At 37.3% G+C, this 13,930-nt stretch overlaps 1 protein-coding gene across 2 annotated transcripts in view; it reads right to left on the bottom strand.

Annotated features, from left to right (window-relative positions):
- Nucleotides 1–1,131: 1,131 nt before the first annotated feature.
- LOC141911323 (ras-related C3 botulinum toxin substrate 1-like) overlaps nt 1,132–13,930 on the bottom strand; it is a 40,725-nt gene continuing 27,926 nt past the window's right edge. For both annotated transcript variants that reach the window (XM_074802321.1, XM_074802320.1), the window contains exon 6: nt 1,132–6,952. In XM_074802321.1, coding sequence (XP_074658422.1) covers nt 6,875–6,952 — 78 coding nt within the window. In that variant the 3' untranslated portion in view covers nt 1,132–6,874. The remainder of the gene's footprint in view (nt 6,953–13,930) is intronic.

The following is a 13,930-nucleotide window of genomic DNA, read 5'->3' on the forward strand; positions in this document are numbered from 1 at the left end:
GCCAAATTGTTATCAAACTTACATAGCTTATGAATAAGACAAAAACTACGACGTGAGAGGGTAATTGCGCATTAGTCTGATATCTATAGGATCAGTTTGAACTAAACCTTTGTCTTTTCATATATGCTTGTAGTTTTTTTTTGGCAACTTTTTAATTTCTCTAAAGCAGCTCTGACTGTCACACATGCGGAAATTGCCACAGTGTGGATCAGCGCCTGATACATAATCGCCATTCTCTTCTAATCCATGCCTTATATGTGATCAGGGTCCAGTTGCATAGTCACGGCTTAGATTTAAGACTGTTCTAAGACCAACTAAGTTCTATACTCGATCTAACAACCTCAGACCAGTCTTAAGATTTAAGACCACTTTTGGACTTAAGTCAGGACTGTGCAACTGGGCCCAGGATTTCACCAGTAAGTTCTAATTGAAACTAATAACAGCTGAAACTGCCAGAACCGGTACCGTAGGCACCTACATTTTTTACCAAAGTACGCAGTTACTGAATTGAAGAAGCTGGAATCAAATGGATAAATGTTAATTCAAAAAAGGAATGATTGAACCGAAGCTGGTATTTAGTTGTATGAATGTGTGTAAGGACACTTCTCACAGTCAAGTTATTTCTCTGGAAACTATCTGCAGTTTTCCCGCCTCTCGGCACAGCCGCCCATTCACAGTAAGTGATGTAGTCATCGGCATTTTAAATTCACTTAGTGAATGAAAAAATATAAATGACTTGCTGATAGACTCTTATCAAAAATATTTCTTAAATGATTGTGATCGACTATCGTCACCATTACGTGTGATACAATGATAAAACTTTTAGCCAAAATCCCTGGATCCGGGTCCAGAGTCGTGGGTTAGAGTTCACTCAGTTAAGATGTTCATTTTCAATGTTTTAACTCGGGGTCAAATCTTAACTCACGACTGTGGAACCGACCCCTGAACTATTTCTTTCTGTGAACGCAATCTCATAGACAAGTGTGTATTTTGCATGACAGGCAACGTACACAATCGATTTCCAGGCATCGTCATAATAGCTTTTACAGCTAAAATTTGGGAGATCCCAATTCCAAGTAAGGAGATATATCCTAAGGCAGTCGCAAAAATCATTGGTAGTTGGTTGGAATGTAGCCGAAATGTAGACAGTTGATGTAATTTTGTTCAATAAAGTAAAATCGAATTGGATTCTATATTTTTAGCGGAATAAAATTTGATTTTATTTGCAATTCGAGCACATGGCTAATAAGCATACCAAGGCCATCCATTCGATTTGAGAAAAAGCTATCTTTCTCAAAATTTGCACAATTATCAATGACAAATTTTCTGTAGTGCAAATAAATAATTCCCCCCAACGGTTCATGTAGGACTGCAGATTTCTGCCGTAAGGCCAATTAGAGGGGAGACTTTGCTTCCTGAGTGATATTTTTGCATTCAAATTTTCGTGAAAAACCTCATGTAATTTGTAAACAGGCTGTTTAATCAAAATTTGGCTTCCTAGGAATTGGAGAATGCATGGTTTGTATGAATATAAGCTCAGCTGCACAGTTAAAACCCCCTTCCTCTGAAAACCATGTCATTTAAATTCGCTCCATTTGTATAGTAATAGGCTCATCCCATTGCTGGCCAAAAAACAAAAGCAAAGAAAAATCGTGTCTATTTTACCAAACTGATTACCAGGTAGGCTGGTACCAGTTTAGGTGAGTTCTACTGTGCAAGCACCAGACATCAGATATTCTATCAGCACGCTTTCAAATAGATCTTTTTCATCCTCCCTTGGCAGAGATTCAAACCCGACGGCATTGCTACACTCAACTACAGCATGAAACCTGGCAACACAAGACAGGGTGCGCAGTTACGTGCGCAAGTTTACAGCACGAAAACTTGTGGCACCAATCAGATTGACCCTATTATAATAGCTGAGGGAAATTTCACAGAATAACTGTAAATGGGAAAACCTGCGCTAAGATAAAACGCAATATTTGATGACATCATCTAAGCTGCACACTGGGTGAGTATGGCAGGGTTTCGTACCGTGGCAATCTAGATGTTATCAGGTTCGAAACCCTGCTGGGGGAGGATGGGTCTTTCCTATATGGTCAGGATAGTCACATCACAAATGCATATGTGCTATAGTGCAATCTTTACAAATGTTTGTCATTTCTTTCTATGCAATTTATATTCCAAAGAGCATAAAAGAGCTCAACAGTAATGATAAGTAGTGAACTTGATGCTACTTTTTCAAAATATACTCCTAATAGGGACACACCATCTGACAAGATGCCGAGGGGCACTATGATAAGCCTGTGATATTTTGCTATTATGAAACGCACATTTTCGAAAAGTTATCAGGCAGCCCTAAACACATCGGACGTTGACAATGAATGTTTGAGGATGGTGGTGGTACCTGGCATCGATAATAAAATCATCCATGGACTATTTCTGGACTGCACAGAACTTGCCACAAATCAGCGGAAGTTCAAATATATTTCTGTTTAACCCTTTCAGTGCGTCTACACCGCAATGCGGTGTAGGAATCAGTGATAGATTTTGCTAGTACACCGCAGTGCGGTGTATTGATTTAATTAGTAATTACTAATTATATCTCTTGAAAGATGGCAGCACCTGTCAAACATAAATAACATAAGTGAAATATTAGTAACTAACGATACACCGCGCCGCGGTGTAGACGCACTATAGTGGTATTCCCGTTATTCAACACACTAGGGTGGAATTTCTAAAAATTTTCAAATTATCTCTAGCACTATAGGGTATTAACTAGTCAGCACTGAAAGGGTTAAAGCATTCGATTTCCGTTTTTCAATCTGCAATTTACAACATTCATTATAGCGATATCAAAATGATAAAAACCAAAATATTTCTAACATACTGAAATTGAACACATATTTTTCTGCCTAAGATCATTTAATCGTGGATTAAGATTATACAATCAAAACTTAGTCAAGATTGTAAAACCATAAGATAAAGTTGTACAATCTTGAATCAAAATCATACAATCACGTATAGTTAGTTGTTGAATGTTGGTGTAGTACAAAACTTCCCTGAATTGTTGTATGGTTGAAAGTTGTATTAAATATGTCTTCACTTTTACCATGGGCATCGTCACAAGATCACAGTTGTTATTTCGCAATGTAGACAAAAGAAGTAGGCCTACTATTGGATAGTTCAGTGGTTAACGTGTTAACTTAATTTTGGGTGAAGAAACATTGTAGTTTTCATTCTCGGTCTCTGTATCAAAGTTCTAATATAATCACCTATTTAATTTGATTGAATTGAGTAGACTAGGGGTCCAGGGACACCATGCCCACTTGCGAAGTGGTTTCAAATGCTCAACAATCTAACAATTTCAATATTCAACGCCCCCTGGTGACCATATAGAAAAACCAATGACCTTGAACTCTCATAGAACATGTCAGCAGCTACAATTTTGTAATTGATTGTGATAACAAAATATGCCTCTTTACCAATCTAATATGGAAATACTAAGTTATTCAACGCCCCCTGGTGACCATAAGCAAAAGCCTATGACCTTGAAACTCACCACAATCACAGAACATGTTACTACAACTTTGCAATTGATCATGGTAACAAAATATGCCTAGGTACCATTATAATAAGGAAATACTAAGTTATTCTACTATTCAACGTTCCCTGGTGACCATATAGAATAACTCATGTCCTTAAAACTCACTTCAATCATAGGATGATGTCATCAGCTACAACTTTGCAATTGATTGTGGTAACAAAATATGCTTAGGTATCAAATTCATGTGGAACTTGAAAGAATCTTTCTATGTGGTCGGGTTAGAAACCTTTGATCGAAGACACTCAGTGACAGTTGCGAACTACACCATTCAACACCAGGCCACTACATGAGAGCACAATAAGTACACTGATACGATGTTGCAGTCTATATTCCCTTGTGGCCACGCAGCTGTAGCTACTTAGCGATCTGTAGCTACTTTGTTGCGATATCGTCTCATCAACATGCCATATCAACATATTGCTGTGCAATTATGAAGCAGGGTCAACAAGTCGATACTCGCATAGAGGCAGGATCGTAGCGAACGAGCCGCGTCGATTCACAGGTTCCATTTCAAGTATATACTACACAATCTTGGTCAACCAGTACAGTGTTTTTTAATGGAAATTAGTATTCTTTAAAATTCATCTGTATATCGATACAAACGTTTTTTTTCATCATGATGACCCAGGGCGTATGCATATTTAATTTTAGTTCAAATATTTTCAAAGGAATCTTTTTCTATCAATAGATTATCCTTTATCTAAATATTAATGGCTTCGTTGATTTTGATGAGCTACACGTGTTACTAAAACGATGGCGCTATCATCACAGCTCCGCAGTAAATATTGCAAACTATGTCGCACATCAACATGGAATTTTCTGCACAGTACAAGATGCTATTAGATTAATCTTTCTCATCTTTCTCTGAATTTTAGTTAGAGTAAATCGGATGATGAAAATTAATTTCATTTAGTTCTTAACTTTTGAAGTGAGGATTGGAAACTGTATTACTCGTGATATATGATGAACCTGTTTTCGGAACACAAATCTTAGATGCTTACACGCGTGAGAAGTGCTGGTTTTATGTCTTTGCCCAGGCCTCATATCATAACCAAATATCCGTTGTTGATTCAAATTTCATCAAAAACTGTTTTTTAGGCCTACGATATACAATACAACAAGTAGCGGCACACCTCAACGAGTAAGAATTCTTTTTTTTTAGAAAGGCTGATCACCACAGCCATATCGGCGTGCAAAAGTCAAGGGATATCCCGATATGACATCAGGCGGGAAAATAATAATTATTTTACAGAATTCCTTCAATTTCTCCTTTCAGAAATAAATTCATTCATTCTTTGAACAAACTCAGGAAAATGCAACAAATTCCAGACTACCTGAGCAACTTACAAAGCTATCTCATGTCAAATAACGGAGAAAAGTGGGAAAATGAAGTGCAAGTCGAACCACTACGCAACCCGACCACAAAAACTTTTTCCCACCTACGAATGAGTAATGATGACACCAAGATGACCCCCAAATGCGTTATAATTGGCTGATTAAAAATACTTGTCTCAGGTATAAAACATCCCTTTTCAAAGAATACCCATCAGAAATTGGAATGAGAAATAGCAAACCAGTAGGAAGCTACTGAATTCGGGCCAAAATTGACATTTTTGGGCACAATTGACATTTTTGGACGGCCATCTTGAATCCGATCAAACAATTTTTCTTACTTGGGAGATTCAGATATATACGAAAGATCAAGGTAATTGATCAAAGCATCTGGAAAATTTGCCTTTATTTCCATTGAAAAAGTGATTTTGTCGAACAACAATGGCTGCCAGTCAGCCATCTTGATACTGACAGGGCCAATTTTTGGACTGAAGGTGTGTCTAGGGTAGTTACATGTGTGACCCAACTATCAAGATGTTACATTGAAGCGTCTTCAAAACTTCCCAAAATAACTGGATTCCTTCTACGGACGGACAAACGAAAAGTGAACACAATAGCCCGCTGGGACTTAATTCCCAAGTGGGCTAAAAACAATCCAGTATTATCATGGTTTAAAATTAGTATTTTTGAAACAAAAGGTTCAATATAAACATGGGATTTTGATTCTACAACAAATATAATCATCTATAACGGTCCCTAATACCCCATTCTTTATCATTGTAAATCTCATTACCATCTATCAATTAAGAGCAATGCGATGGTAGTACAGTCAAACTACCAGTAAATCAAGACAAGATTCAGCTTTATTCAAATCTGCTGGTATACCTTGATTTCCAGATTCATATTTAGATTAACATAAAACCCATTTAGTACCAACATTTTCCACATGATTTGTACTAACAATGTTTGACTATATATAAACTGAAAGGTGGACTGGTATAGAGTACAGTTCCTGGACTGCCATACAACTTCAGCTTTACTTATTTTTCATTTGTACATTTATCATAATTCAAAATGGTTATCGAAATTATTACTACTATTAACATTATCATTTCCTTAAAAATGTACCAAGAGTTTTCAAAGGGAGATTATTTGAAGAATTGGTCATTGTGGAATAATCAAAGTATCTGGGTGACAGATCAATCCCGCCTTACCATTTATAAACACCGCGCCTAAGATACTGGGGTCAAGTTTGAATCGATCCCATGTGCGCTGGATTGTATAGCTGTCCAGGAGTTGTATAATTTAAGTGATATACCTAACCCATCTAGTAGACCAGTAGAACAGATGGGATCAGACGAGATGGGGTAGTTAATCAAACTCCTCCAAGAAATTCTCTCTTGTAGTGAAATGACAATCATAACAACCTTATATGAATTTCATCACATGAACAAGAGGTTTAGTACTACTTGCACTTCCTTTCACACACATTTTTAGCTGTAAAGACACAATAATAATCTGATGAAAACATAGAAAAACTATTTTTCAAAAACTCGCAATATTGGCTCACGAAGCACTTGGATCCTGCGAAATGAAGACGTCACAATCAGAGAAGATGCGATAATGTTGAACGTAACAGCCATCAACATACTCGTAATCGCAATGAATTTGTCACCAGCTATGAAAAAATTCAAAGACATACTTGTATGTAATATATGTACGCGAGGAGATTTTCAAACTGACATACAAGGCAGTAGCGCTGTCACTGATGTCATAATAACAAAAACTACAGCAATTTTTTAAACACTTCGTCAGTATTTATCCGGCATCGTCGCTATTACGTATGTACAATTAATAATCCATCATAATTATGTAATAATTATTACAATCATAATAATAATATTGATAATATCGATATAATTTCCTAGAGTATATTCATAATACGACACATTTCTTGCCAGTCCCCGGAGAGGGCTGCGGATGCAGAACAGCCCTCACAGCTTCGTCGAAAACCTACAAACATAGAACAAAGAAAGATTAGGATTCAAAAGATTTTTAGATCAACCAATTTCAATATTCACTAATAATTCTTTCAAATAATCTAATGCTAATGCCTGGATAGATACTGGTCTCCAGAAAATTCGATGGATAGATAGAAACATCCTTTTTGTCCAAACAAATAGACAAATGACAAAGCACAAACATCTGGTCATCATAGATCACGAAAATATCTATGAAATTACTACTTTCATAGAGTCAACTTAAACATATATTGCAGTGATAACTACCCAATCTAATAGACCAGTAGCATTTCATCCAAAGCTATTATATTATACAGCAACACCATCTACGCTAAAGTTAAGTTGGCAGAAAATGATCCGTTTGTACTGTTACCCAAACATGATGTTACAGACAACTTCACCATCTATATTGTTAAGTTTTATCTATTTGGTAGAGCGCATGATTCAATTATTTCTGTTAGGCAGATCACAAGCCCGTAGCCAGGATTTTGAAAGGGGCGTTCATAAATTATAAAAAAGGTTCACTTTTCATGTTTTGTATCCCAGGAAAGCGAGCATCATATGCTTAAAAACAGAATACTGGTTGGGTGCGAATTAAGAGAGGGTGGAACTTATTTGATTTGATTTGAAAATTTTGAAAATGGAAACGTTTTAGATGCATTTCTGCCCAAATTCAGTGAATATTTCATATAAAAATGTCACTAAAAAATTGTAACTAATCCTCAAAACATTTTCAGGATAAGGTTTTATTAGAATCCAACATTATACACTGGATTCTCATCCTTCATTTATGGACACTGGCAAATTTTTTGATAACAGTCTATATCTGTATCATAATTATGAATGTGAGCAAGTGCGAGAGAAGGGAGACGTGAAATCAAGTCTAAGAAATTTTCTTTGAAAAAAGTGGATCTCGAGATATTGTGGGGGTGCTTTCCCACCCAACGCACATCCCCCCCCCCTGGGTACGGGCCTGTAAGTAACTCTGGATGTTTAATAGTGTAATTTATAATGTTTGCTAACTACACTCCTCTTGGGTGTTATCCCGCGAATATTTTCGTCACGGCTTTTGTATCTATATCTTCAACATAATGAATGCGCATGAGGGCCAAGGGGGGTTAATTTATTCTCTGTCATTGAACATTGCATGTAGTTGTTTCGCCGAGACGTTAAGTGACTGGTGAATTTGAAAATGATTTTTTGTATAAATCTGTAATTACTGGAGCAATTCTCATTTTAAAAATATCTATAGAATCAATGGAATGTAATATAAAAGAATACTATGATGAAAATGTTATTGAAGAAATATGAAAAAAGTTTTTTAAATTCATCAACTATGTTACCGTGTGAGCCTAGTGTAAGCCACATGTGTTTATGTAAACATTATAGGCTAAACAACGGACTGCCAGCTGTCGCCGGTAAGATGCTCTGGCCTACACTGTACATCTCAAGTGGTGCCGGGCTCTGAACCTGTTACATAGGCTAAAAATTACCAAAATCATGAAGGACATTTTCTCAAAAGGGGCGTTCATTCGAACGGACGACCCCCCTGGCTACAGGCTTGGATCACACGTCTATTAAGCCTGGCACATAACTTTGGCATCACACACCTTACGCAGTGATGATACAATGATGCAATATATTTATTCTTTGCCTGCCAGGCCTATTTTTCAGGAAATACTGCGCTTTGCCAGGATTTCTGTATTTTTCAGATGTTCATAAAACAAAAACTAAACGACATATCTTCATCAAATTTGCTTCATTATGTTCTATTGATATTCGCGTGATTTATTCTTTTTTCCCTTTCCACACTATTTCGTCGAAAGTACATGGGGTTTTTTACCTTACCGCTGTTTCCGATAAAATCCTTTTAATTTCATTGGGCTCACTATGATCTACAGATACTCAGTGCGAATTTTGATGAATCAACATTACAAAAGCACTGTTGGGCCGTAAACATCGAAAATTGAGCCCCATTCAATGAGGCAACATGTTTTTCATCCCGAGTCATCATCCCGAAGTCCACCACAGGCTGCTCGTCACTTCGATTATCGGGGATTTGTTAAAATGGCCGCCTATGTAAGGTGCACTGTTTAGCTGTTCCTGCTTAAGTTGGATATAAATACCAAAATATAGCAGCAAAGCAGCGATAACCGGTTTTCTGCTCATCCTCGTTCGTATCTTGATCTTGTCTGAATATTGTGTCGACGATCGCGTGTAAGCTGATGCAGCCGCAACATGCCATAAAAATCGAAGGGAAGTTAGAATCATGTTCAACTGTCAAAACGGTTTTATAAAAGGACGGTTGACAGTCAATGAGGCCAACTTTGAAACCATGGATGACTGAACCAGATGGTTATTTGACTCTGGAAAATGGACTGTTAGGCCTCAATTAATCTTTATGGATTTCAAAAAAGCATTTGATAAGGTCCAACATCAGCGATTACTAAATAAGATATTCGGAAACGGTATCAATGATGGGTCGCTTAAATGGCTCAGCATATTTCCCTGAACGAAAACAGGTGGCCGAATTCAACGAAACTGTCTCATCTTGGAATAAATCGGTCTAACTAGTGGAGTCACGCAAGGTAGTATCCTCAGTCGTCTTCTCTTCGCTCTCCTGATAGATGATATACAGAGTAATTCAAAATGTACCGGACAGAGTATATTTCCAAAACGACCTAATTTAAAATGTACCCAACAAAGCATATTTCCAAAACGACCTAAACAAGCTGTGTTCCGTTCATGGTCAGAAACATGGAAGATGGGCTTCAACATGAAAAGGATACAAACTTCGGGAACGCGATATGAAGGAAGCCATGAAGAAATCGGAATCCGAAATGATAAAACTTAAAATTAAAGTCACTGAAAAAAAATCAATATTCTCGTAGAAATAATCCGAGATTCTTTAATATTGAGCATTCTGAGGGTGAGAACTGTAAAGAAATCATTGTGTCGTCTCTAAATAACCATTTGAAAGATCAAATTAAGCCACTACATTATGCCGACATTGAAATCACGCACCGAGTGCCCTCAAAAACCCGGTCAACTGGGACCGTTAAGGTTAATGCTGACGCAATCATAGTGAAATTTTTTGATCGCGAGATTCGAAATATATTTTAATAAAAAGCACCTAAAAGAGGCAGATTTTTATGTGTCTGTAGACTTATGCCCTGAGATGAGCTCTATAAAGAAGAAAGCTGAAGAATCTGGTTTCTTTGAGAAAGTTTGGGCAAATGCAAATGGGATGCTGTTCGGGAGTAAGAAATCTGATGGATCTAAGCATAAGCTGAATCGTCTTGATCCTGCCTTAGCTATAAATTGCAGTCAAACTATGTAAATCGCCTGATTGCTGAACAAAGAGAGAACCATGAAAATAAATCACTAAATGGCCTTGGAAGTACATCATCATCAAAACGTAATTACTGGGTAATTATTAGAAAACTATCGGGTGATAAATTTGATAGTGGTATACCAACTCTCTTTGATCAAGAATCAAATAAAGAATGTACCTCGAGTTTCGAAAAAGCTAATTTATTACTGAATTTGGTGACAAAACAAGAGGCCCTATGGGCCTTGAAGCATTGGTAGATTATACTGTGGTATTAAGTGGTTATAATGTTTTACATCTGCCGGCAAATCTTCTATGACGATGTTGATTGGAAGGACCACAGACTTAAAGGTCTATTTGTCTAGTACGATTTTATTCCTGAAAATGAATTTATTTTCTGCCGAACGATTTAGCCTAGGCTATTTGTACTGTTAAACCTCATTAATGCGTTAACACTTTCTGTTGAAAAGACGAAACTAGTTTATTCTAATGTTTTCCATAATGTCCCAGCCAAGATATTTATATCAATAAAGATTTGGATACAAAAACCCATTTTTACGCATGAACTGTTATGCCCCATTGAAAAATGAAAACAAAAACAGAACGATTTTTCTGAATGCAATTGCAAGACCCTCTGATTTTAGAGCTCCAAGCTCTGATGCATGTATGCATGCAAAACGTTGCAGAGAGCGATGCCGGCGTTGGTGTAACTGAGGCCGGCTGATGATTGTTTGTTTGTCTTTTTGTTTGTTTGGCTTTACGTACGTCCTTTGGATCTTGGTTTCCCAAGACTATTCCTATTGGATTGTTCATTTAACCTCACGACGGTACGGCCTTTGAAGTGTTGCCGGCACACTGTTCGCAGCCAACAGGATCGAACCCACTTGTCACTCAGCATTGATAGTGGATTCAACAGCATCACGCCTAATCTCACTGAGCTACCGAGGCCGCTCGATTCAATTCCAAAAACTACAGCAAATAACCATCGCAATATTGCAATTTACGACAAACAACGCGTAAATTCAATCACTGTTGTTTAACGTATGGAAAAGATAATAAAAGGTATTTTTTCCCGGCGCGCATTACAAAGCGAATCTCTGCTGAGTGCGTAAGAGGGTGCTACCGCCTTATGAGTGCGCAGCAGGCGGGTAGGGCGTCCTAAAGTGAAAACTTATATTAGAATATAGCCGAATCGAATTTTACAATGTCAGTCAACTGATTGATGATACAACATGGTTGTTCTTGGCGTTCTTAACAATGATATTTTCCTCCAATAAACAACTCTGGTAAAATTGAATAAAATGATCTATCTTTATTGGTGATATCGTATCATGGTGGTAGCCTACCGTTTACCGTTTGATGTTTTGTGTCATCATGAAATGGTTTAAACTTTAGTAAAGGCGTTCCTGCACGATCACATATGGGTTTCAGTCACGAGTAGGCTGCCGTTCCACTGCTCTAGAAATACGTACTCTGACGCTGAGAATTAATCCCAAATAATCCCATGGATACTGATAGTTGGAATAACAGTGATATCCAAACACTGTGATATTTATAAACCGGAGGTACATAATTTTATGTTTTTCTATTCAGAAGAGGCTGTTCCCCATTCTTTACTGCCAATGTCAATGCGGACATATCGCTACGCGATTGTTTAACCCGCTCTCATCTACCATATAATGAACGAGAAAAATGCGATCGAATAACTTTTTGGACCATTAAATCAGAAATCTGGCGACGCTATGTTGTGGTGAATAATTGAAACATTTTTTCGTCATTTTCAGCTGTTTCTAATGTTTTACATGAACGGAGTGACAATTTGAAGTTACTATGAAAATTAGAAGAGTCGGCGCTATTTTTTCGTACTACTATTTTCGATCCATTTTACTAGCATTGGCATGATGTCATAGACGTCAACCAATGCTAAAAATATCATAACGTCAAAAACTTCCCGATTTCCCAGACCGATGTGTAAATAATGTTACAATTAACTTAACATCTCCGGATTGCATCTCCAAATTGATACAACAGTTGCCTATTAATAAAGCCTGTGGTCCGGATGGTATAACAAACAGAATGTTAAAAGCTTCATAACATCAGATTGGTCTTAGGCCTACTGAATTTCAACCCTCCTAAACATCGTATTCCCACACCTTATTAAACAGGGATAGGTCTCTGGGGTATTCAATTCGTAAAATCGATTTCATTTTCGGATTATGAAGAAATTGTTTGTAGGCCTACTTCGCTTTGCAGCAATGTTGCCAAATTTTTTATTGCAAATTTCGTTTGAAGTTCAATCCACGATTCCGTAAATAATCACAACTACTATACTATGCTTGCTTGAAACAGTAAAGCTCAGTCGGCCTAGAGGTCGCGTACAACTCAATAAACACTTCAAGCGACCTAGAAACGATCTCCTATGCACTGCGGCATTCGAGACGCTCACTCCAAATATCAAGCTTGAGTCCAGCTTACGGATAAGAATGTGTAATATACAGGCATTGAGTAAATATCCCCTGGATTTGGTAAAGATCGGTATGTACTGTAGGAAAAATAGAATATTGATAAATGGTTGAAACCTGCGGTCGAATCACTGGTAGTAATAAATCCATTTATTGATACCTCGTCACCACAACAGCTTTTCTCCCCTGCATTAGTTTGGCGTGTTTAGGCCTATACGATTCAGTACTCTAATGATTTATCCAATGAAAATATCCAATAAAGAAACTAACTGTTTGAAGCCCACGGCCAAATCACTGGGAGTAATAAATTTATTTGTACTTGCTTTAATTCTCATAGCGACGAGAACTCGCAGCGGATCTGCGGAGCGACGATGAAAAGACACAAGTTGATTCATCGATCTTCAGAGTTCGCCAGTGCTTATAATATTTAGAGTAAACTATATCCTGTGGGTCGGTAAGTGTACTGGTGAAGAAAATGGGTAATTGTTAAAATTTACTGTAGGAAGACCGCGGCTGAATGTGAAATCTTGCAGCAATAAATTCATTTTCACTTAAATTGATTATCGAAGTGACGAGTAGCCTCCAGTGGATTTCGGGATGATGAAAAAATGTCGCCGCATTGTTTCCGATACCGCGGGTGATAGGAGTGGTTTATTAACCCCTTCAGTGCTGACCAATTAATACCCTATAGTGCTGAAGATAATTTGAAAATTTTCAAACATTCCACCCTAGTGTGTTGAATAACGGGAATACCACTATAGTGCGTCTACACCGCGGCGCGGTGTATCGTTAGTTACTAGTATTTCACTATGTTTGACAGGTGCTGCCATTTTTCAATAGAGATAATTACTAATTACTAATTAGATAAATACACTGCAGTGCGATGTACTAGCAAAATCTATCACTGATTTATACAACGCACTGTGGTGTAGACGCACTGAAAGGGTTAAGTTGTGCTACTTTTAGGCCTACGTGGTTAACTGTTTAAAACAAACACAATATAATTGTTGTGTTTATTTACGGATTCATGGATTGAAATTCAAACAAAATTTGCGATAGAAGATTCAGCAACATTGCTATGACACATAGTACAAAGATTTGTTTCTTCGTCCGAAAATGAAATTGATTTTACAAATTGAATACACCATGAGACCTAACCATGTTAAATAGAGGTGTA

This window comes from Tubulanus polymorphus, chromosome 9, assembly GCF_964204645.1.
Source record: "Tubulanus polymorphus chromosome 9, tnTubPoly1.2, whole genome shotgun sequence".
Taxonomy (NCBI): domain Eukaryota; kingdom Metazoa; phylum Nemertea; class Palaeonemertea; order Tubulaniformes; family Tubulanidae; genus Tubulanus; species Tubulanus polymorphus.